This window comes from Bombus affinis, chromosome 9, assembly GCF_024516045.1.
Source record: "Bombus affinis isolate iyBomAffi1 chromosome 9, iyBomAffi1.2, whole genome shotgun sequence".
Classification (NCBI taxonomy): Eukaryota; Metazoa; Arthropoda; class Insecta; order Hymenoptera; family Apidae; genus Bombus; species Bombus affinis.
In genome coordinates, this window is record NC_066352.1 from 10,935,002 (window position 1) to 10,960,510 (window position 25,509).

The 25,509-nt window shown below is 39.8% G+C and overlaps 4 protein-coding genes across 4 annotated transcripts; 3 read left to right on the forward strand and 1 right to left on the reverse strand.

The window, feature by feature from the left end:
• The first annotated feature begins 4,577 nt into the window (after positions 1–4,577).
• On the forward strand, positions 4,578–17,500 carry LOC126920269 (uncharacterized protein PF3D7_1120000-like). The gene is given in 12 exon segments (XM_050730375.1): positions 4,578–5,358; positions 7,700–7,963; positions 11,409–12,176; positions 12,247–13,280; positions 13,353–13,772; positions 14,397–14,722; positions 15,336–15,769; positions 16,228–16,400; positions 16,477–16,708; positions 16,943–17,137; positions 17,205–17,421; positions 17,423–17,500. Coding segments are annotated over 12 exon segments (4,167 nt in total). The 5' UTR covers positions 4,578–5,279; the 3' UTR covers positions 17,448–17,500.
• A 2,652-nt stretch (positions 17,501–20,152) lies between these two features.
• LOC126920291 (uncharacterized) lies at positions 20,153–20,982 on the reverse strand (the record flags this gene model as incomplete). Its single annotated transcript, XM_050730413.1, has 3 exons — positions 20,153–20,463; positions 20,541–20,660; positions 20,719–20,982. Coding segments are annotated over 3 exons (645 nt in total), but the record flags the coding sequence as incomplete, so codon positions are not given.
• Positions 20,982–22,898, forward strand: LOC126920292 (uncharacterized). The gene is made up of 3 exons (XM_050730414.1): positions 20,982–21,575; positions 21,662–21,948; positions 22,041–22,898. Exons 1-3 carry the CDS (start codon positions 21,419–21,421, stop codon positions 22,182–22,184), a joined length of 588 nt encoding a protein of 195 aa, XP_050586371.1. The 5' UTR covers positions 20,982–21,418; the 3' UTR covers positions 22,185–22,898.
• Positions 22,899–22,993: 95 nt separating this feature from the next.
• On the forward strand, positions 22,994–25,509 carry LOC126920284 (H2.0-like homeobox protein). Its single transcript, XM_050730404.1, has 4 exons — positions 22,994–23,621; positions 23,785–23,997; positions 24,961–25,151; positions 25,226–25,509. Exons 1-4 carry the CDS (start codon positions 23,519–23,521, stop codon positions 25,415–25,417), a joined length of 699 nt encoding a protein of 232 aa, XP_050586361.1. The 5' UTR covers positions 22,994–23,518; the 3' UTR covers positions 25,418–25,509.

The window sequence follows — 25,509 nt, forward strand, 5'->3', positions numbered from 1 at the left end:
CTATTTTCGTTACGTATATTATTTTCATCGCTGTAGCGTTTCTGTCAATTAATATATCATTAAGTCTAAATAACTTTGTACACGTCGCTAAAACGTCCATCTCATGGTTATCCAATAGAAATCAAACGGTGGGTCAAACAAAGGATATAGATAGTGATCTCGATTGTCGTTTACGTGAGAAACGGACATCTGTTACCAGGTGCACGTAGATTTCGGATAAACATCTCACAACCGGATGACGAAGAATTGCGTTATTATTCGAAACCGTGAAAACTGTCATCGTCGATAATCATCGGATCACGTTGTTAAAGCCATGAAAACACACGGCGGATGAATTTGCTAAACAGTATTTTCTACTCGAAGAATAGAAAGCTCGCACACAATGCACAGAATAACGAATACTTTATGAAAAACTTTTGCGGTTGCTATCTTGGAAATAACGATTATTTACATTTTAGTTGGCTAGCTGAAAATTTCCGTTATATTTTTTTTATTCATACAGAGATAGCAAAGGCAATGGAATGATTTAAGGAATAGCAAATATGAAAGTTGCTTGCCGTCGCAATGGCGCATTTCCCCTTTACTTTTAGACCTTTCGCAAAATATTTAGCTGCAAACATTTTCAACATTTTCCGTGACACAGAAGCATGACTCTCCATGACTTTAATTTATCGTGTAACGTACATTTGTAAGATCCGACCTGTTGGATATTTTACCACCAATGATTCTGCGATCCAGGATTCGATGTAATAGCTCTATATTTTTCTTAATTTAATAACCTTGCTTTTCATTATGATTTTCATGAAATGTTGTCTAGTTTCTAATCATTTACGTTTTCCATAGAACACGTACGACTTATTGACCGAGGTATATAAAAATAACGAATAATAATTCACAAGTAGGAAAGAGATGTTTCTTCAGGAGTTATCATAATCATTCAAATACATATATAATTTGCTAATCGATAATCCATAACGCTGGTGAGAAATTTATTTTTAATAGGTCCATGCATGGAAAATCAATTGCTGGCATTAAGATTGTAAAAATGTTAACAGCTATTTCGAATTATCTATATGTAAAGTTGAGCTGCACACATTGAAAACCGAATTGAAAAGATTATATACTTTAAAGCACGTTGTTTGCATCAATAGAAGTTTCTGTCACATGAAAAGAACGATGTTCTCCAAACGAGCCGTAAGATCGCAATCGCCAAGTCTGTTACAAACGTGAATCGCACGGTTCCACTTCATCAACACCCGATTATCTCGTCTTTCAACGAAACGAGTCGTCGGGGTTAGGTTGCAATCGGCCATTGCCGAGAAAGATTGCAGTCAGTCGAACGTCATTTCTTTTGTGCCTTTCTGCTTTCTCAAGCGGCGCATTGGTCCACCATTTTGAACGGAGCGGACGTTGGCCCAATTTTTAGGGGTTGGTCTTTTGTGGATCGACTGCCCAGCCCCGAGCAACCCTCCTGCTGTGACATTTATTTTAACAAGGTAACGACATTACGGTGTTAGGTCAGATTAGGGGATTCCCCGGCGCGAGTTCGAGGGTTTAAGAACCAATAGAATTTATTGTCCCGGGTAATGTACGTGATTTTTCGGTTGTTACGTTTTCCCATGATGGCTACGTAACGGATTTCCTATACCTTCATCGGTTTGCTCCTTCTATTGTATAATTTTTTTACGTCGAGCCGCGATTTAGAGAAACCGAAATGATCTTTTTGTTACAGTATTTGCTTCCTCTCGACGAAAACCCTGAAAAGGAAATATTGTTTAAAAAGCAACTTAACTTATTACAGTTTCTCTGTACCATAGTATCATCTAATCGTGACATAATATTTCAACGATGAGATGTTATTCAGTTTCATTGATCATTTTCGTAATATCATTTTGAATTGTTTAATTCATGCATTTCATTTTTCTATCGATGCCAAATTACCGAGAAAAAAATATGGCTTTCATCGCCAACCAAACGAATATTTCCCCATTGAGGTATATATTTCAGCCATTTTGTTTGTTCCCCGGCAAAATCCGACGAAGGCAAGTGCCACGTTTGAGGCCGGTCTATCACGGAAGCCTGTTAATTAAACATTCGATGATGCCATCCGTTGATGGTTTCTACGTCTTCGAACGTTGATTAAGCCTACGATTCACCAGGGACACTGAGAAGAATAATAAAAAGAACGCCATTAGCCCGTGCTCGGTTACCAAGCCACCTCTAACGATTTATTTAGCCCGGGAAAAGTGGAGGAGAGTCGGTACCGACTCTACACGTATAATACGCGAGAGTCGTGATTCGAGTTAACGAGGATTTTTACAGAACAAAAAATGCACTGTGCGGGGAAAGGAACGAAGGACGAACAGAGACGAAAGTATGGAAAAATGGGAAAAGAGATGCGAAGACTAAGGCGAAGAGAGAAAGAAAAAGAACGACGAGAATGGCCAAAGAGAGAGGAAAAAATAAATGTTCTCGACTCGAGGCCGCAAGTATTTCGCTCAGCGTCGTTGTAGGATATCATTATCATTTAATTTTCGCGTTTGACGAAACGACGCCCGAAACCTGGTGTCGTTAACGTTAACACCATGATTCGCGGCGGTCCTCGTTGTTTTCTATAGAGCGTGAAATTTAAATGTCCCAATCGATGGCCGATCATTATTTTCGCTGTTGCTGGAAACGCGACAGGTTTCTCGCGTAACTGGTACCACGGTGAAATTGGAGAAGATATTGAAAATACCAGTCTTCCACCGAACAAATGCATCTTTGAGACATTTCTTCGAGTCAAGAAATGTCGATTTTGTCCAAAATGATCCGCGTCTCAACAAATTCACCGTTTCACTCCTTACACCATCTTATTTTATTTCACCGTTTCTTATTTCGCTACGTACAAAGCAGGATTGACTCGTAATCGTTGTATCTTTGATTGTGCCGCAACAAATATTGCTTGAGATACTTCAATTTGATTGGAAGCTAAATACAATATTGTTTCTGTTAAAAGAAATATTTCCATTTCTAAAAAATGAAGTTGGTGTTTGCTTTCGAAAAAGCAACTTTAGTGATCGTAATTTATATACGTCGATTCTATTTCATTAGGCGTAAAGAATTTTTCGCTGTATTACGAGTTGATTTTGGTTCTAATTGCATATTCTCGATTTATTAGATTAATCAACGAAACGGAAATCTTACACTTTCAATGGCAAAAGTATCTAGTTTCAGTCATGAATTTATTACTGATATTTAGAATTGCTAATTTCCGTAAATTTTATTCTTTTCGAAGTCTCAATGTTGAATTGTAGAACGTTGACGTATAGTTTGATTTAAAATAATAGTATCCCAATATAGCGTTCCAAATCTAACACATTCTACTTTTGGAATTAGTTTAAAGATTCAAATCCGAAAGAACTAATAGCTAATACTTGATAACAAACTGCAATATGCATTATAAAGTTTTAAGTTAAAGTACATTCATTCTTCCAAAATTTTAATACTTTTAGATTAATTTGGAATTGTAAAAAATATTTCAGCACTTCATACAACAAAATTGAAGTATAGTATCGCGTAATGAATATGTAAATCGAAATAGTTAATGGTCCAAAATGTACAAAAGTTAAATACTCATTCGACGAAAGTGATTGAGGTTCGACGTCATTTACAGAATTTGTTCATTTAGCAATAAATTAATTTGTCAGAAACCCGTTAGTAGTTTATTGCAGGAATTAATTTTTGAGGAAGTTAAGCATATATTGGCGCCATCTCTACCGAGAACAGTCAAATGTAGTGATTTTCTTGTTTAATATTTTGCAACTTATATCGACTTTATGCAACCACGATATCGATACGATATACAAAAAATAATCAACCTGATTATGTTTTGACAATCTAATAGAACTTTTGTTTTTTGTTTAAAAATGTACGCATAATCTAGGGGAAACTTCTTCATCCTTTGATAACCAGAGACACTAGAAATTATCGGCAAAGAAGAAAACTGTTATCTTCTAGAAATTCACCATGAGATTCGACGCCCGTTACATTAGCGCTACGATCGTTCTTACTAGTTTTTAGACTTTACACGATGATCGATAAGATATAAAAGATCGTATATTTTAAAATTAATGTAGATATATGAGAAATAGATGTCTAAAAATAGTTGTTTACAAATACATGTTTTACTTCGTAAAAAAACAGACTCTATTTACGTTTGCCGAGCTATATCTTTTATTATTACACTCATAATACCATTTTTAAAATAAACTCTCGTCGTATACCAGTACAAAGATTAAAAATTCTTTATAAAAAGGACTGAAAGAATAAATCACGGGTCATTTATTTTCTAAAAATACATGTATCATTTCCAAGAACAATCGACTGCGTTTAAGATGTCAGGATCGTAATGTGTTATTCATTCCCTCATAAATAAGTACATACATGTTTATATCCGTATTCTATTCATCAAATATTGAAATATTGCGCAGTATATGCGCCACTACATTAACATATTTCAAAATGGTGGAGAATGACCATGGTTCTTTAGCTAGAGAAAGACGTTCGGGTATTCTTCTACTTACGAATTCATCAAAATCATCCAGTTCCGAAGATATAGCATCGCGAAACACGCGAGAGATTTAAACTCGCATCCGTAAACTTATTTAGAACAGTGCATCAAGGTATTATAAGAGCAAGCTTCATTCAGATTCATTTTCTTTAAGAAGTTGAAGCACGAAGGTAGGTAAGTACGGTCGAAGTGGCGTCCGCAACGGCGAGGTCATTTTCATCACAACGGTCCATTCTCTATGTTGCACAAAAGTGACGCGTTCCACTCCAATTCTCCATGACGCGAATCAACCTAGAATGAGAAAAAGAAGCGAAAAGGAATAAAGTCAGAGTGTAAGTTGGACAGCTGGCTCGAGGTGTTTCCCGCGCGGTGGTGCCAACAAGAACAATATCGCCGCTGGCTTTCGGTTAATCGATAAGACAGTTGCCGCCGGCAGTAACTCGTTTCCTTATCATTGGCCTAGTTCGAGGTCAGACTACCGGGGGCGCTGTACGCTTCGTGTTCGCTTCTCCTTCCACCGCCTACGTTCAAGTCGAATTGAACGTTGACTGTCGTCGGACAGGCCTCGTCAACGGAGCGAAAGCTTGCCGTGCACGCGTCGTCGTTACGGAAAATGACGTTCATCGGCCCACGCGACTACTCGGTGTATTGTCCGCGGTCCAAGCACGTCCGCGTTTGACGTGTTATGTGAATCTCCTGCACTTGGGACACGGCTGTTCGTGCTAGCATGAGTATTTCTCAGGAAAGCGCAGCCACAATCGTGTGCAAGGAGATCTTCGACGGCACCTCGCATCCGTCAGACGAAGGTACGTGTAAATCCGCGAATTTATTCGATGACCGTATGCTAGTTTTTACTTTTCCGTTCTTCCTCCTTTACGCTCTCGATCGATGTAGCACGGGGTGGTTTTCTTCGCTCGTCATCGGCTGTTATTCACACTTCTGACTCCCTTTCACTCTCTCTCTCTCTCCTCCCCCCCCCTCTCTCTCTCTCTCTTTTTAATCCTTGGAAACGACGGTGATTCGGTAATCACTGACTCGATAGAATATTTATTTCATCCTTTATCTAGTTTCCCGGGACTATCAGCGAATCAGACCATGAAATAGTTAATTAGCTTAACCAAAGATTGAATAACCTACATTAAATATTTGATTATTCATATTCAACGATACGTTGTAGAACAAGAAACGTTGGAAAATTATCTTATGATTGTTCGCAATTTAAACCAACCGACAACAACTTTGTTTTTCATCGAAATATCAAGAGGCGATGTCTTTTTGATATGCTTCGTTTGATTTTTACGAGTACCCGTCCATTCCGCAAACATAAATTTCAAAATGCGCACTTAGAAACCGTCCTTCCATACCAAATTTATGATTTCTACGTGTTTACTTTTCGATCGAAGAGAGAGCAAAAAGAAGGAAAAACAATAGTTACTTAAAATTGGATTATACTTACAAAAAAGAAAGGTCAAATCAATTTGAGAAATAATAAGTGGATAAAGGAGGTAAAAAATCATCACGACGAGATTATAATGTGAAAGATCATGGATAAAGTAAGAGAAGGTCGAATAGTTTCGGCGGTGAGTTTCCTTGTTTATTTACACCCTGGTAGGACGGGAACACTGAGCTCGTACCCTAGCATGGCGAGGAAAATCAATAGAATCCGCAGTGCGGCGAAAGTTTTGTCATAAGCCTCGAGGACCTCCCCTCTTGCTATCTGTACTTCTGGTTAGTTTACGCAGGGCAAAATCCTCCAAATGGACGAAATTCATAAGTAGAATTCATTATGCGACCTTATTTCTGCCGATTATCTATTAAAGTTCCATGAAATTCTCATGAGTTGTTACTGTTATGGCTACGAAATTTTAGCCACCGCAAGAAAGACAGATGCGGCTGTTTCCCCTGTACCCGGAGCCACCTGTCAAAGACTTCCATGATGGAATTTTTAATCGGCCCTTTTTGTAACGCTGTCTGTCGATTTGAGTTTCCTAAGAAGATGCAAAGCACTCGGATTGTATAATCGAAGATACATTTTTCCTTTATTCGACGACTTTGCCATTAATTGCGTATTCAATATTAGACGTTATCGGTACTTCCGCCAATGCATACGGCTTCTGATTTCACAATTATTAGAATACATTTCCGTGTGAAAGAATCACGAGCGGATGCTCGATGCTAATAAAGATGGAGAAATTAATAGGAATAGGTAACTCTTCCCATCGTCGATGGAAACCAATAATCGAAATCGATGTTTGCTGATGCGAGTTCTTGCTTTTCATAGATTGCAAACATAAATTATTTTTAACGAGAAGCAAATAACCGTATCTGTCTATGACGTAACTAATGAGCTGTTTAATAGAGAGGTAGATTTAACGCTAACAATAATGGATTTATTCTTTCATAAACGTGCTTTCGTGTCTATATCGGGCCATGTTGAACGCGTTTCATTTGAAGTGTTTCACCTGTAAACTCAAGTGACCGGCTCAATGTCAAAATTTACTCAGATAGCGAGAACTCGGATCGACGAATTTTTAACGTTATCGTTAATTTGTTTGCACTTTGATATACCAATTACTGCCCTGATAATAAACTTTTATTTTATATGTAGCTACATCGGAACGTATTAATTTTAATATCGTAGGTAAATGTTAATAGAACGTACATAGGATGCGTAAACATTTTTGGGATCCCTTTTTTCTAGTGGGATAGTACCATATTACCACGTGTACTTCCACCTGGCTTACAATCGATGAACGCCGTTACGCTTTACATACGATGACCCAGAGAACCTTGAAATTACTTGTTTTAACTAAGCTTATTAATACTTTCTTCGTTACTTATCGACGAGAATATTTACAGTAACCGATAGTTTCTAAATTCTATCCTCTGGCAAGGTATAAAAAGCTTTATTCTCATGCGGTTTTGTTGCGTTAAAGATACTCGGAAAAATGTAACGACGTTCTCATGAAAACAACGAGCGAAGAACTTCTTTATTTTTCGCTCATCTTTATTCCCTCGCAAATCCTTGACCTTGTTTGATGTTTTGCTCGACACACGCGTTTCCAGGCAAATTAATGCCCATGCATACCGAAAGAAGGTCCACCGCCCTGTTTGTAATCAGCTAATGGTGCACGTATGCTTTTTCAGAGGTGCTCGAATATGCGAGGCGCTTGGGAATCGATCCGGAAACAGAACCACACCTCTTGAATTTGGCTCGGGAGGGCCTGATGGCGGCCCTCCCGAAGGGATGGTTACCATGCTTCCATGAAACCAGCGGCGCTTGGTACTACTATCAGGCTTCCACTGGAATCACCACCTGGCAACATCCTCTGGACGCAGTCTATAAGGAGATGGTCGAGCAGGCCAGGGCTGGCAATGCTAAACCTGATAACACCAGGCAAATCAGCGTTGGTACGGATTGCCTCGTCATTACGGCTGAATGGAAAATATAGGATTAACCCTTTGCACTTGGACTGTTATCACTAGGCTGCACTTAGCGTTTAACAGAGTCAAAGACCGATTAACCGATGCATCATCCACCTTTTTATTGGTACACACATAGTCGATAGAAGGTAGATCGTGAATGATATAGTCCAATCGCACGTTTGTATTTGTTCTATTCTGCGATCGATACATATCGATTTGTAGAACGTATATAATTGATGAGAAGACTGATTACAAATGACACACGATGTAATATTTTTTTATTCGTCGATCACTGCTACTCCAAACGAGGGTAGATTATTTATCGAACCACGTATCTTCGCGTTTTGTACATGTATGTAGATGATGGTATATAAATAAAGTATAATATACGTATCATTGAATCTTAATGGCATGATCATTTTTCTTTGCATCTTATGCCAGACAATGCAGTAAGAAGTTGTCGTGCAAAGGGTTAAACCTGGCACCCGAAGGGATAAAGCTTACTAATCGTTCTCTTATTATTTTGTTCAACATTCGTTTCTGAGTATTAAAATCGACTTTATGGGTATCAAGATTTTTCAAGTTTGACTTTCGATGGATAACACAACATTTTGATAATAGAATTTGCATTCATCAGTTTGATATCTTTCGTATTCGAACAACTTATCGACGCGAATACCAGTAAACAAGATAAGATAATCGCACTTGCTCGAATATCGCATAATCGTTGTTTCCTTATTCTTAATCATCGAAATTGGACGTATGCCCGTGACTTTTGTCTCGTTAAATCTTTAAATCATTGAAAAAGTAACAGTTGTTTCTAATACAATTATTACACGGCATATGTTTCAAAGACATGTGTTTTCTACGGTTCGATTGCCAAAATCTCGGCAATTATCGCTCTACGCGTCTCCCACTATAATACTCTACATCGTGTTGTCAACTCGCATTGCCAAACTCCTATATCTAAACGACAAGGACTCGTTTGTCAATCGAAACCCAAGCTGGCTTTTCTTCAACTAGTAAACTTGTATTTTTAGGCTTTTCAGCTTTGCCTTTATCTTTTAATATTCATCTGCGATTAGGCATCTCGATTTCTTAATCTCGGGTTGAAGCTTGATCGTCGATCGTATTCGGATACGCGACACTCAGGCGATTCATATCAATTACGTAAAGTGAAGATATTCTCTTGCGTCCGACCTTGAAGCATCGAGTTCGTACAATTACAGACCACTTTGTTTTCTTTTTCAATGACCGCAGATCTCCGACAACGAAATAGTCTCTACTTATTGACTCGAGTTTTTTACGTAACGCCGAGTAGTTTACTGATAAGTATGTATGTAAGTCGGTGCGGCATTCAAGTTTTATGTAACCTTTCGATTCGCGTGCGTGTCATGCGATAGAATCGAGAGATTGACTCGCTTCGTTTATTAATTATTGACGAACACGTGTATTGATTGCTGTAACATTAATCTTATCTTACCCGACTCTTCCGTTGCTTTTATATAAGAAACAAGATTATCATTTGTACAGTGTAAATTAATTCCAACATTCCTCCTTTGTCAAAGTTTATCGCCAAAAGGCTATCTCTCGCGTTGTAACTAAAATGTAACGATTGTTTTTGTATAAAATGAGACACAGTCAGTGAACCGAGGTTAAAAGCTGGTTATTGTAATCGGTTCGGCTACAATAAAGTTATACACGATTGAATTTGTCGCGCGATTTCTCCAACTGGATGGAGCTGCTGTGCGCGTGGACGCGCTGCTAGCTGCATAAAGGACCCTTGAAACTCTTACGTGCCGGTCCTCAGTGTACGACATATTCATCAAGGCACTCGCGCGTTGGTGCACTTGCTCGTGTAAGTACGTAATAGTTGCTTGAACGTCGATCCGTCCAATTATCGCGTCCCCGTCCATCGAACGCGAATTGTTCGACTGGTATTGCGGACACTTCTTACCGGCTGTTGCACCACAGCTGCTGACACAGTCACGGCTTAAAGGGATGTAAGCCAATTAGCGTTCACATGAAATTATCGTCGTTCTCCTTGTTCGTTTAGTTTCGTTAGGACGAACTCTAATTTTGCGAAACTTCTCTTTGGCAATGAAACAAGAATGATTCGATACGAGCTTCGAACCACTGTTTCACGGCGCACGCGATAAACATTTGATGTAATACCGTGCAACGTGTCTCTTTACTCGAAAGATTATCATTCGATTACAGTGTATCGCCCATCCTTAGTCAGAAATGGAAAGCATTGTCTCAAGTTCAACACGCTGTGGCTTTTGTGGCCTGGAGAGAGCTGCACGGGCGCGAAAAGTCAATATTTGTTGGTAGTCCTTTCCCTTTGATATTCTTCTTTTTTTACACCGGAAACAGTGGAAGATTAAAGGCATGCTAGTCTAAAGGGTGAAGTTTTTGAAATTTCCCCCCATCGTGTATTCTCGGTGGTTGTTCACGCGGTAACATCCTCCCTACGCCACAATAAATTCAACAGGAAACAAGATTCGCGATGGATTATCTTCAAATATGATTTTACAATAAAATTCTTTGAAAATCAATTCTATCGATATTCTACAAAAAACATACTTAGTGACACACAAAAGTAAAAAATTACGATTGTGTGATGGAAGAATTTTAATGTTTATTTAGATAGAGGGTACATTCCCTAATGAGATAAATGTCGTTGTTTTAGAAAATGTAATTCGAGATTGTAAAACAGACTCTATATGTACCTATGTATGTACTTAGCTCTCGATCGTATCACCTGTTACACAGGTCATCGTATATCGATGCTATAATGTATATGCATGGATCTATTTCTTATCTACTTTGCCTCGTTGCGACTGATACGATATTCATTTCCATGTACATCTGTTTTGCAAGTGTCGGTCAAAGGCGATGTGACATGTTTTGCCTCTACAAAAGTCTCATGAATCGATGTAACAAATCCGACAATCTACATAGTTTGTTTGGAAAAGATTTATTTTCTTTTGTGATGAACAAAAGGAGGCATGAAATCGTTACAAAAAAAAAAAGAAAAAAAAATCGCACTTGAAAAATATGCAGGCCGTTTTAAACGCGACAACTGTATTTTTCGTTGTTACATAATAGTCGCTTTCGCGCACTTTTGAGCTTTTAAACATATTTTCTTATCCATTTCATCGCTCATCCCTCTCTACTCTTTTGGCGAGTGCAAAAAAAAAGAGTGAAAGAAAAAGAGAAAACAGACGTTGACTCGCTCGCGAGAGAACGTTGACACTGTCGCCTCTTTTCACTCGAGAGGGTCATCGTAAGCGTGGAAAAGTTTACGCGCGTTTTCTCTGATGTGTGGAACGACTATCGATTCTTGCCTCTTTTGAGCTTTTTCTCTCCCAACAACATAGCGATACAGCGTTAGGAAGCTATATAAAGTGTATTTTCTGATCGATAGAAGAGGACTCGAAAACAACAGCGAAGGATTTCGAGTCTCACGAGGAAGCAACTCTGCCCAAGGAATCATCTCCGTCGAAGGAATCTGTAAAACAATCTGTCAAAACCATTCCCCCACCTACCAGGATCCCTACCAAGTTGACACCTCTGAAAAAATTGGATAAAATTGATGGTGCAAGGAAGAAGGATACCATGGGCCAAGACAAACAACTGTATAGACGAGAAGACTCGAAAATAGATAATCCTCTGGCAACTAACAGAGCCGCCAGGGATTACACCAACCTCAAATTTCAAGATCCGAGGTTCTACGAGTGCCCTAAGCTTCTAGAAACAATCGCATCAACCGCAACCACCAGTACGACCGCAGTTACTACGCCAAAGCAGGAGATAGATTTAAAAGAAGTACTAAAGAGATCGGAATCTCTTAGTCCGAGGCACGAGAAAGACTGGGAACAGTTGTCCAGCAGATTTAGTTCCGAAGAGAACATTATAGATATCGATAAACTCAGTATCACCACGCTGGCCAGATCGGAGAAGTCTGAAAAGTTTGATAAGGAGAAGCACCCGAGTCAGTTTGGTCAACAAAAGGAACTCACTCTAAGTGGCGGAGGGACTATGTTTCTGAAGAGCAACAGAAGCAGGGACACTACACCCAGTCACGAAGGCGCTAAACTCGATGATTTCAGGACCATGCAGATCCCAGACGAGAGCAGCAACGTCGGTGGAGACAAGTTGAAATCGATTCTCAGAGAAAAACAATCAGAGGATGGTAAGAAACTTATATATAGTATTAATATCGTTTTGGTACAGATTATTAAATTTTAACCGGTTATCAATAGACGACAGACCAGTGGACGAAGAGCGGAAAAGCGTACGCTTCGATATAGAAAAGGAATTGGACATCAGGTTCACCTATTCCAGATCCGAAGACGATTCGGAGTCCGAGTCCGAGGAACAGGAGGCTCAGATGTTCGCGATGTTTTCTAACCGAGATACCGATTGGATTCCTTCGTCGCAAAAGACAAATTGTCAAAGATTTAACGAGGAAGCCAAAGAGAATTCCGAAGACAAAATCGATGAGGGTATCAGGAAGAGTTCGTCGTTAGAGAAAATCGAAGGATCGAAGAAAAATGGGAAAGTCGTGGGCAAGAGGTTCGTAGTTCGGAACGTTTCCGAGAACGAGCATCGCAAAAAATTTGTCCCGCAGAACGTTTCTGACAAGGAGCACCGTATGCAAATGACGAGGGATAGTTTATCCGGAGAAAGTTTATCTAGGGAGAGCAGCCTGGATTACACGTACACCAATAAATTTAACAAAATCAGAAACATCGATCTGGTCTCGAAAAGCGAGACCACCGATTACAGCGACTCCGAAGCGCGCCGAAAGTACAAATCGAAGGTGGATTTCTTACGAAACGAACAGACCGACGACGATGATACCTCGGACGTTCCTAGAGTCTATCGCGAACTCGATCTCGTAGAGAAGCAACGCAACGAGGTTGCTGGGAAACAGGAACAAGGCAGAAACTCGAAAAGCGAAACCGATTACAGTGACATAGACGCGCGCCGAAAGAACAAATCAAAAGTAGATTTCTCGCGAAACGAGCAGACCGATGACGATGATACCTCAGACTTTCCTAAGTTTTATCGTGATGCTGGAGGAAAACAGGAGCAGGACAAGAATCTGGAGGAAACGAAAATAAGGTTGAGTCAAGAACACGAAAAGGACATCGAAGCCTTGCGAAAAGAGTACAAAGATAAATTAGAGCAAATGAAGAAAGAGTTGGAGGAAAATTTCGTGGAGCAGAAAAAGCAGCTAGAGAAAAACATGAACGACAAGTTAGAAGAATCGAGGCGGAAGATGGTTGAAAAGGTATTTTATAATATTAAACTGCTTCTGTTATTATTTTAGATCTCATCTTGTTATCTTTTATAACCTTTTAAGGAGGAACGGGAGATTCAAAAATTAATTGCTGAAATGGACGAGGCTAAACTGGAGAACTTGAGGAAGGTAAAGGCCGAATTGGAAGTCTGCTACGAAAAGGAGAGACAGGAAATTTTGGCCAATCTGAAGACAGAACTCGACGAGAGAAAGGGTGAGCTGCTGGAACTACGGAACCAAGAAATAGGAAAGTTGGAGAACGAACACGAACGTGATCTAGACGAGGAGAAACTCGCGAAACTTAACGAGATCAAACTGACGAAACAACACTCTGCGAGAATTAAAGCCATGAAGACGGAATTGGACCAGAAATTTGACGAATTACGCTCTCAGGTACGGGAGCAGCAGAGGGAGAATATTTCGAAAATCACGGAGGAGCACGAGCAACGTCTGGTTGAAATTGTACGCGATTTTAGAATCAACGTGAGTACCTGACGATGTCTGTTATTCTAATAAAAAACTTAACTATTTGTTGTTGCGTGATACGCAACATTCTTTTCTTGTTTCCGAAGATTTTTATTTTCCTTGTTGAATGTGTTATTAGTCCAATGTCCATTGTTTCTTATTAGATTGTGTATATGATGCGAACTATGAATGTTATGCAATGATTAGTTAACCCATTAGGCGCAATTTTTTTCTGCGAACGCATTAAGGCGACCCACTTACCAGCTACTTTGGTATAAATAAATATGTCATTCGATTTCCCAGTTTTACCCACGATTATATAACACCGTCCAGCTTCGAACATGCCTTATAAGATAGCTTTAAGACAGATTCTTCTAAATTCTTGTTGTATCCTGAAAAATTATATTTGAAAAGCAATAAAGCTGCAGAGCATACTATTACAAAATTGCACTCTTACATTTATACTTTAACCTAAACACACACGACATGCTGATTACCTGTAATACATGTATGTTAAAAAAAAGAAAATAAGTACTACTTCAATTCATTCTTGACACGATGGAAGACGAAGAGCTGAAAGAAAGGTTACATTACGTATTTGCGATTACACGTGACTGGAAAAATTCGCTGTTGCGGTTTCAGGAGGATCGCACTCGCAAGATGTATAAGCAACATTTGGAGGAGATTCGTGCCGATTTTTCACGCGAAGTAGAAAAAGAAGCGAGGAAACAGACAGGAAGAGCTATTCACCAAGAGAGCATCGAATTCGAGAAAATGCGTTGCGAAAAGCGACTGCTTCAAGACAAATATATGGCGTTGAAGGAGAAATATATGAAATTAAAGAACGAGGTTCGTTCGGCTATCGAGAGGAGGAGCAGAAGGAAGGAGGGGTACACCACGGCTTCTGAAACCGAAAGGTCAACGTCAACGAGAACGAGAACCGACGTAACCGAGTCATCGGAACAAAAGTGAGTCGAGTTTAGATTTGTCGCTTCGCTAGTTTTTCCTCCAATCAACCGTGTGTTTTTCCCGTAATACATACATAATTAGATACATACTTGGTGCAATATTCGGTATTTCATTGCAATATTTTAGGATGTCGCGCCATTGTGGCGGCGTTATACAAGAGGAGGGCGCGTGAAATCAGAAAAACGAATTGAATCGCGAAGGGTTGACACGTTGGATCGCGCTCTGAACTACTTGTACGTGCCATGACTTTAACAAATCAGTCGGAAGCACAGTTTTTATCTACGTGTTACGATATTTACTCATATATTTGGATCAAGTGTTCACTATATTAGTATTAAGTTCTTGCATATCCATTCTCCTTGTCACCAGTTCCAGTACCTTCATAGTTAATACCACTTATTATACCTTGACCAAGCACATTTGTTGTATATCTTCTGTATGTTGTGTATCTTCCGTATCTCGATGATGAAATTCGACGTCCTTTGTAAATAACGAAACCCATCAGTGTTTGTTGAATTATTCACGTAGCGAGATAGAAACTGTGAAGGTACTTACTCACGTTCATACGATTCGTCCTAATGTCTGGCTATAGGCCTTAAATCGTGCTCGCAGTACTCCACTACGAAACACGCACTCGAGCTCGGCGACGACGAACACTAAAGCGCACGAGACTCAGACGACCATGAACGAGCAGTCGGAAGAATTACACGATCCGAACGAACCGAACGTTCAGAAGGCGAACTCGGGGTTTCAGAAGAGCACAGCTACGTCGAACGCGAAGAACGTGAGATTCCAACCTGACGACACGAGCATCGCCAGCGAGACGAACGCGAACACGACCACCATGAAGAAGAACATCAGCAAGAAAGTAACCAGCACCGCGAAACCCACCGCTACCACCGGAAACAACAATAATAACAATAATAATAACCTCGAGAATCCGGTCGAGAACATCAGGAAACAATTGGAAAAGCTCGAGGATCTCGGTGATCAATTGCCAAGCAACGAAACGGCCTATACATTGCGATATCCTTTCCAAGACAAAGGTAACTCTCTTCAGAAGATTTCCACCTATTTATTAGTACAATATTCATTTTTTAGCAATCTGAATGTTTCAGAAACGGAAAATTAAAAATTCACCGCTTAATTGCTTCCATTTCTGACGCGCGCGAGACATAGATGAGAATTTCTTTTTATTAATTGTTCGTTTCTCTCGAATACTCCCAATACTCCCATGTTTATTTCTGAAATTTGAGAATCGGTTATTATTTGTTTTTTCCCAGGCAACTATATACTCTACTTTAACTAGCGGCTTGTACTCTATCATCTGTTCGTAAGTGCGCCACCAGATTTTTTATTTTCCTTTTATCGCCACGAGTCGAGTCTATCCTCGTTGGTTTCCTTCTTTTTTCGTTACATATTTCTTTGCACGCTGCCTTCACCAGCATCACGCGTGTGCGATCTAGTCGGATGACATCGAAAAGGATTTTGCTCGATTTTTTAGCGCCGGCGAATGCCTCTTCGGAGCTGGAGTTCTTTCGGCACCGAATTCACGTCGAAAGGGATTCAGTGAAGAGAGCACGGGAGGCGCTTCGACACCAGGAGAACGTATTCCAGGGACGGCAGAGGGCTTGGAAGCAACGTAGCGTCCGAGCAACCCTCGAACAATTAGTTCAGGTATTATTTTTATACACCTGCGTCTCAATCTGTATTTTCTAAAAGCTGCGCGTTAAATCCGCACGATGGATTTTAGGAGGAACGCGAACTCTCGGACATGGAAGTGAACTTGCATCGAACTAAAAGCCTTCTGGGTGAGAAAGTGATCCAATTAAGGCACTTGGAGCAATCTCTGGAGAGAGTGGTTAATGCTAAAACCAACGAAAATGAGGCGACTACGACGAAAAACGAAGAACTGACGTTGAGCGATATGTCTAGCGTGAGCAGTGGTATCAGTTCAACCGATTTGGGAACGGACACGTTTATAGGTAAGTTTCTGTAACGGACCCTCTCTCTCTCTCTCTCTCTCTCTCTTTCTTTCTTTCTCTCCATTTCGCTACCAGTTATTGTTTCATTGGCTTCCTTTTCTTTGTCACTTTATTAGTTATTTTCACAAATGATTTAAATGATTTTCCTCGACTCTATCGAAGCGCTGTTTTCGTTTATTTCTTTCCACTCAAGAATTTGTTTTCGATCTTGTGGTCTTGATCCTTCGTACTCAGACAAACCGGATCACTACCAGGAGTCGACGGAAATCATCGCAAGCCTGGAAAACCTAAACTCGGAAATACGTGAGATCTGGGGCGTGCTGAATAAACGCCAGGATACTAATATACCACCGCCGCCGACTTTGATGTATTCTTATTTGCGATGGCTACGTTTCCACCACCTTACAGCCGAATCGAACAATATACAAGGTGAGTATAAATCTTGGTTCGGATAATTTCACGAAGACTTTCTCTTTAAGTTCCGAAATTCTTTCAGGAACATTCGGTACGCCGAATATTCAGTCAAACATCTTGTCTCAGTTAACTGTAACGCAACCACCGACACCCAACACGCAAAACATCATCGCCCAATATGGTCCTAATAGCGGTTTCACTACCAGCGTTTGTACCGTTGAGAAGAACTCTTCGAACCTGATGGAGAGAACGTGGAATCTACGGGATTGGCTGCGACAAACTTGCGTCGAGAGCACAGATCAGCCCAGGTCGAACGACACTCTAAAAAACAGCCCACAGTCCATCGAAAAGTTTGGTTCCAAACGACATACGCTAGGGGATTCGAGTACCCGTTTCGTCGATGTAGATTCTATGTACTTACACGTGTTTCTAAACCAATTCAAGAAAACGTGTTTTCGTTAATTGTTAGAAGTCGTTTGGAAGCGAGAGTTTCGATCGATATTCGTCGTTAACACGTTTTGGATCGTGTACCCATCTTGGCCAAGCCTATTATGCTGATTCGAGAACCTCCTTTTTGCTTGTTCCTATCAAGTTCAGTTCGTTTCATCGCTGAATCTACCACAAAGACTGCAATGAAGCGCGGACGTTCACCGAATGCACGCAGGGTCATCGTCTCGAGCCTCTAACATCAAACGAAACGGATATGAGCTTCGAGACGAGACCACTGTAATGCACGTGATCGCGCTACATTTCCAATACGCTCGGTCGCATCGGCGTTCCTTAAAATTTTATCCGGAACAGCAGCCTATAGGACGATGTAATTATTATTTTACCCAAAAATTTTAACCGACACTGTTCGTTTAATAGTAACTTTAACGTTACAGTGGATGACCATGTAAAAACGGAAGACTTTCATAAAGGGAAACGAATCATCGCGCCGTTCAGCGTGCGAAGCTCGTGAGTCGTTGAGGGAACGAGCCAAATGCGTGAATTTGCGCGAAGCCCAAAGATCAATACAGGCGCGACGGAGTTCTGTTGTAAATAAGAATTTCTCGATGGCCGTATCGCTCGATACGACCCGCTGGTTCCTTTTTCCCCGAACAGTCTGTTGAACCTTTATATATTTTCGAGATCGATTTTTCCATAAATGTAACGAGAATGTATAATATGCGTACCTCCTATATCATATACGGTTACTATAATATACATGTATCGGATATTTCGAATGATTTCAGGTAACGTTCATCGCGTTTGAGACGGATATGCGATCAAACCGATGCGCGATCTTCGTCGTACGAGAAGTGTCGATTCGGTTTTCCTTTTATCAGATTGTATGTGATATCTGAATCAAAATTGTCAACGGAAAGACTTAGCTTTTGTATCGAGTTACTTAATTATCGTGTATGTTGTAAGTCGCATACCATAGTAGACAGGGATTCGTAGACGACTCGAGTTAGTTTATCGACGACTTCTTCGAGCTTCGAACTTGGAGCACGTACGAAGCTCTCTGCTGCGTTTACCATGATGTCTATCAAACGCCAAAGTTTCATAATTATCGACTTTCTAAACTGATTCGCGCGTAAGTACGGTATATACCGTAAGGTTTCTGGATCGATCGATCATCAGAAGCCATTAATTAACGCTATCGTATCGATTTATTAATTTTAGAAACGTTCGATCGACATTTAACCTTCGACAGCATATGGATCGCAATAATTTTGATCTCATTAGATGTATAGCGTAGAACGATTAAAGTTTCTACACTGTGGAACGTGACAGCAAACAGAGAAATGTCTGACACGTAACTATACCGTAGGAAACTTTCCGGTAATTTCGCAAGGAACCTTGTTTCAAAGTAGTTATTGCTCGAATGGTTCCTTCTTTCTTGTTATAATCTTATCATTGATATTTCATTCGATATTCTTTTACTTAGCAATCGGCCCTGATATTAATCGATGTTCGTGTATCGTAAGAGCAGCGATCGAACAAACTATATAGTTGATTTTGTATCGATTAAAGTTAATGCCAATAGGACATTGAGTCGATATTTGGAATCGTAGGATCACTTTAAGATGTTTGACACTTTCGTCTGACACGAAGATTTCAAAGAGTAGAGATCATTCATTAGCACCGTCCTTATAAATCATACAAGTATCTTCCCTCGGTGAAAAATATGTATCGTCATCGTTTATTGCTTCGGAAGTTGATAAATCGTTAATATATTACGTCCGATGGTTCTACGTTTATTTAATCGGTCAAAAGGTGCTTCGTCTATAGTGCAATAATTTGCGAGTAGTTCATTTTATAACTCGATTGCGTAGTTTTGTTACGTAACTGAATATTATGTCTCTCGCACAATGCGTTTTATACAGATATTATCGATGAATATTTCGTTAATCGTAGCTAAAAATCGGTAAGCGGACGATAAGCGTCCTCGTAACGCGGTCGGGATAATTTTTCCATGAAAACGCTTCGATTCCATACTCCATGATCACAAGCATTTTCTTATGTAACATACAAGAGACAAATGTTGTTTGTAAAGATTAAACGACTTCAAGCAATATAATTTTATTTGGATAATCGAATGCGGCCGTAGCCATCCCGCAGATGGCTCGAAATATAAAGGGTATTGCCAAACTTAATTCACCGGTATTTATTTCAAAATAAATGGTGCATATTCGAAGAAAAGAAGATAGTTCTGACTTCGCTGCTTTCTTCTTTTCGTTCATCGACGAGTACTCGCGATACGCCAGAGATATTACTATGTGCAATGTTCAGTAAATTAATTTTGGAATACCTTGTATATTCTGTATTATAGTATATATTTGTATGGACGCAAATATATATGCTATGCAAACCAACACCTTCATCCCTAGCAAATTCCATTACACGTAGCTATTACACGTAAAGAGGTCTCGACTATTTTCCTTTCAAATTAATACGCGAATGTTATACGATATTCGAAGTGTTCAGTTTTACAGCATTTCTGAAAAATTCCTGCAGGCCCACCGTCATTTTTTTCCGACCAGGTTCGCAGCAAATAAAGTTAAGTAAACTACAGGTCGATTCAATAACTACCGCTAGGAAAATAAATTGCAATCGGTATGCGTGTTTTCGCATTCATCGCTGTTTTCCTCGAACTCGTCTCTTTTGGGCAACCACGAAGTCATTCGATGTGATTTACATTGGGCTTTGTTTTTTAGGAAATTCTGCGTCGCCCTTATCACCGGTGAAATTTTGCATACCAGCAATCTGATACACGCGGAATCAGCACCATCCAGTTTCTCGATCAGTCGAACCGGTAGATTCTCATCATGAGCCTGCTCGATTAAGTTTTGTATCTAAAAAGAAAATTATTCGCATCTGTTATCTCATAACTTACAATTTCTGTTTCATTTTCGTATTCAGTGTGACTCACTCTCTCGCTCTTGCTCTCTGTGATAAGTTTAGCTGGATTCCAAGATGAAGCATCGGTCTCGTCTTCCAAACTCCTGCCGGCATTTTCTTTCGGAGGTTTCAAGTTAAACAACGAACTTATCTGCAGATCGGAGACTCGCCATTATTTGATAGTAAAACATCGAGCAATAGACACGTACCATTTGCGCAAGAAATATAACGCTGTTCACAGCAATGGCTGTAACTTTCTGCGAATCCAGTCCAAAAAGACGGAAGAACGCGGACATAACGTTAGAAGGACCGAAACTTCCTTTCTCCTTTGTTCTATTATCCTCTCCTCGTCTTTCCTTCTGCTTACCGCCTAAACTTTTTGCAACCAGATCAGCGATATCCTTTGCAGTCTCCAGATAATCGGTCGCATATTCCAAGCCTGTCTTTATCTTGTCGAGAACACCTACGAGTCGAATCAATTAACAGGCTGTTGATTTATCGCGAAGCTTAAGTTTTGCTACTAACCATCATCCTCTTGAGGCAAACCGGAGGCACAAAACGCTATAGTGGAAATGCAGAAGGCGGTACACAAAAACTTCTGCATTGTATCGCGACTGGAGCTTTTCCTACACTAAGAGTTACATTCGACCTGATTCTAACGGATGTTAATTACCTGTTTCCACCTTGTTGATTCGTAACGTTCCTGTTCCTAGTTGGTCGCGTGATGACCACGATTGAAACTCTTTTCGCTTTGTCAACCAAGCACGAGAGACGAGATCTCCAGATTCGGAGAACCTCGTTACTTTTTCGAATTAGTACGAAACAAACCTTGTCGATGAAACATCGTTGCCGGTGAAGCATCGTTCGCGAGATTCACAACTCAGTTTAAATCGTAAAATACAGTTTAACATGAATACCGGCGTGATACCGTTTCTATTGATATGTCTCTGCTTGAAAGTTACATTGGCAAATCGGACATCGTTTTATACGCAGGAAGTTTATTGTTTGAGCGAACTACCAATGAGTGAATTAATTCAAATAAAGTCCTCGCTCGCGAATGAAGAAGGTAAACTTTTTCGAAACCTTAGAAACACATTCAACTTAAGAAGGTAATTGAAAAATGAAATCAATTAAATAAATTTACGAGCGTAGATGTTGTCGAGGAAGATGTACAAGCCGAAGAGATATCGAGTAGAACATTTTCGTCATCATTGCCCGTTGCACAGCCTTTGAAAAGAATGAACAAAAAACCAATGAGACGGTACGAAGATTATCACGAAGAAAAAGGGAAAGATACGAAAATTTCAAAGATATTCCAATTGTCAGTCACAGCGCTTTCGTTTCTTGCTTTCGGTGGCTATCTGCTTACTCTTATAATAACAGCAATTCGTCAAAACGCAATGGGAAACACGGGCAATGGAAACATTATAGTGCTCTCAGTGAGTTGATCTCTTGTTTTAGGCGACCGAGTTGCAAAATTGAAAATCAAAGCTGACATATTCTACATACAAAAATGACATTCGGATTTCAGAACCTGCAGGGTTTGCAAAACTATAATCGTCCAAAAAGAAACTCCCGTATGCACGATGCGTCAGAGAATGATTCCGAAATCGAGAAGCTGTACCAGGGAATGATCCTGCTGTCAAAATCTTATACAATGTACAATATTAACTGATGATGCTTTGAATGGATCTAAAAGTAGAAATACAAGACTTACGTTCGCCACTATCGATGAATATCGCTAGACTTGTGCTAGAAAATCACGGATAGTAGAATCTCGGATAGTTGAAAACGTAAGTTTCGTATTCGAGGATCGACCCGATCGATTGACGCGAGAATATAAGAGATTCGTAGTAAAAATTTCTGATCGTGATTGACGGACTCAATTAGGGGTTCGCTTATCATGATTCGCCGGACTCTTGAAAATCCTAAAACCTAATAAAATCGAATAGAGGATCACGGTGTGTACATATCCCGAAGAATATTCTTAGCATGTGGGTAGAGGCTGCTTCAAACATGGCTCTTCAAATAAACACCTAAGTGACTGTATACTCCGAAAGTCTGCATGCAAAGATAACCATATGGCTTCCAGAGATATCATCAGCCATACGTCTCTATGCTATTATTCCTCAGACATGTATAACCCGAATAGCGTCTATTTCTGTTTTTTGGAACTTCATTTCTAAAAAGATTACCGATTACGTTCAAAACTTTCGTTCTCGTGATTTCTCGATGTAATCGAATTTATTTAATGATAGCGATAGATAACGATTTACAGTAATGTATGTAATAACTATAATTTCTATAAAAAGATGACCTCAAAGAATTGTAATCTGTATAATAAATTATATCCGAATAAAATGGAATTATATCTAATTGCAATATTAAAGTGTTTTCTTAATTATGTTTTGTATATTTTTTTTCTTAAATTTATTTTTAAATATCCCGGTAATTTATCCCGTTTTATGCGTTAAGCGTATTTTATAATATTTATTTGGTGAAACGCATCGAATCGGGAATTCTTCCGAGCAATGCTCCATCGAGTCTGACATCAGACTCATCGTCCTTCAGGGACCAATCTTCTGAGAGCCACGCCTACACCGTCCATGTGGACCAATCCCACGTACGAAATTGCAGCGAGCTCGGATCATTTTTTTTTTAAACCAAATTCCGTTCTGAACATGGCAGGAACTCGTTCACTCGTTCATTCTGATGCACTTCCGTGAAAGTCATTGTTTAGCCTGTAACTATTTTCGTTGACACCAGTGACTGATAATTCGATCATCTTCTATTTGTAATCGGCGAAGAATCGGATCATTGTCAAAAACACTGTGTCCACTTTTAATCATGACATAAACTTCGTAGTTCGGTGGAGTGTACTTGTGCGTGATTTATTTGGATTACGATTTTAAGTGGAGCATTGTTGGAAAATGTCGTAGTCGTTAAAAGTGTGCGTCGGAAATATTAGGATAATCGGAATCTTGTGTGAGTTAAAGGGAAAAGACAAAGATGAACGAAGTGAAAACCCGCGTTGTGGATACGAATTGTTCGAAGCAATTGAAGTTTGGAGTAGAACGTATATTGTCGGATGAAATTTCGTCGAAGAAAACAGGTAATGGAATGAAAAACGGCTATCTATCGTGTTCTTCAAATTATTTTCTTTATTTCCATTAGTTGACTCGATTTTCAAAAAAAGTAATCGTTATGAAATGGACATCGTACTGCCCGTTTGACCTGCATGGTCAACTTCTGAATAAATATATATGTTTCGAAAGATGTACTAAGGCCGCTTCCGGTACAATTTTCCACGGTGCGGTGTCCTTGTCCTGGAGGTTGCGTCAGGTGCGAAGCCCTACGAATTTGCCCTCCATTTTCTTACGTTCAAACTGCGATTTCCGGAAACTACGCAAGTACCAACCATGGAAACGGAGTAGTCGAAAATTATACCAGTATTTATCGACCGGCTCCACTTCGACCTGTTCCCAGAGGTGAGAAATTGAAAAGTGTTATCTTTGTTCGTAATCTATTCTCTGTTCTATGTATAGACGTATTTCTAAAATTAATACAACTATATTACGCGAGTTAATCGATTTAACGTTATTCGTGATCGTTTCGATGCCTTTAGCGGAAATCGTCTAAAAACCGTGGCTCATGAAACGAAAGTTGCGTCATTAACAAATGTGACCATATGGACTACTGTCTTGTCTCCGAATACTCGACAGCAAGTAGAGCAAAATATTTACGCGTCAGTGTATTCCCGTGTTTCCTGTTCGTGTTTAAACGACATCTTAAGTGCCACCATTCGTTTATAGTCGATGTAAACAGCGGTTTCGTCGTACTCCTTCTTGGTTAGCTAAAAAGTCGAAAACCTGAACTCCCCTTTGCTTTTCGTTCGTATATTGTTTACATGTGATAAAAATATTGATATAATAAAAGATCACCGAAAACTAAGCAGAAACGGATGTTTCCAAATGATTCAACCGCTTATAATCGACGACTAACAATAGAATAAGTAAGAATTTATCAATAGAAGTTGCACTTTCAAACGATAGCACAAAGTTCCCGAAATAAGTATGACCTTACTAACTGTTAGCCATCCAATTCATGCGGAGGACCGTACCAACCGGAGAGAGAACCACACTGTTTAAACTCGTACACATGTTGTATACTTCTGTAGGGCTGTAAATCAGCCAGAAGTACCCAATCTTGGAGGCCTCTTGTTCGGGATAGGATCTGTTGAAACAGACACCCATCCAGCTAAGACTACCGTTTACAATGTTTACATCATGTCACGTTTCCCTCTAATTTGTAATCTTGCACTAGCGTCCACCGCGACGAATCCTCAGGCCTCTGTTTTATCCAACCAAGCACTTCCCCTTACCGTGTTTGCGTAGGATCTGGAAATATTTCGAGAGCAATTTAAACCTTTAGCTTTTTACGAACTTTTACAGTACCGATATCGTCTGCCTCGACACCGACCAATCAATCAGAGACCAATACCAGAAGAAAAAGATCTTGGTCGAGGGCTGTGTTCAGTTCTTTGCAACGAAAAGGTTTGGAAAGAAGATTTTCTCTGCAAAAGTACATCACGAAACCGGACAGGCGGCAACTTGCTGCTACTTTAGGCTTGACAGACGCACAAGTATAACATTAAATTAGCTGCGAACGTAAAGCAATTGGAAAAGTCGAATTCGAACGATGATCTGTTCTCCTCAGGTAAAAGTCTGGTTTCAAAATCGACGAATGAAATGGCGGCATACGAAAGAGAGCGAAAACACCGCTTTGTCGAACTCCGATTCCCAGAAGGAATCGTCTAGAAAATTAGCGAAGGATGATACAAAGAGTGCAACGACTGAAAAGACTGTTTCGGATGACGAAGAGGATGTGGAGATCGAAGTTGATGTGTGAATTTTACAATGTACATTTACGATGTTTCATATCGTCTAGTTTGTAATCTGTAATGATAAATTTTTATGTTAAATAAAGTTTATACGTAAACA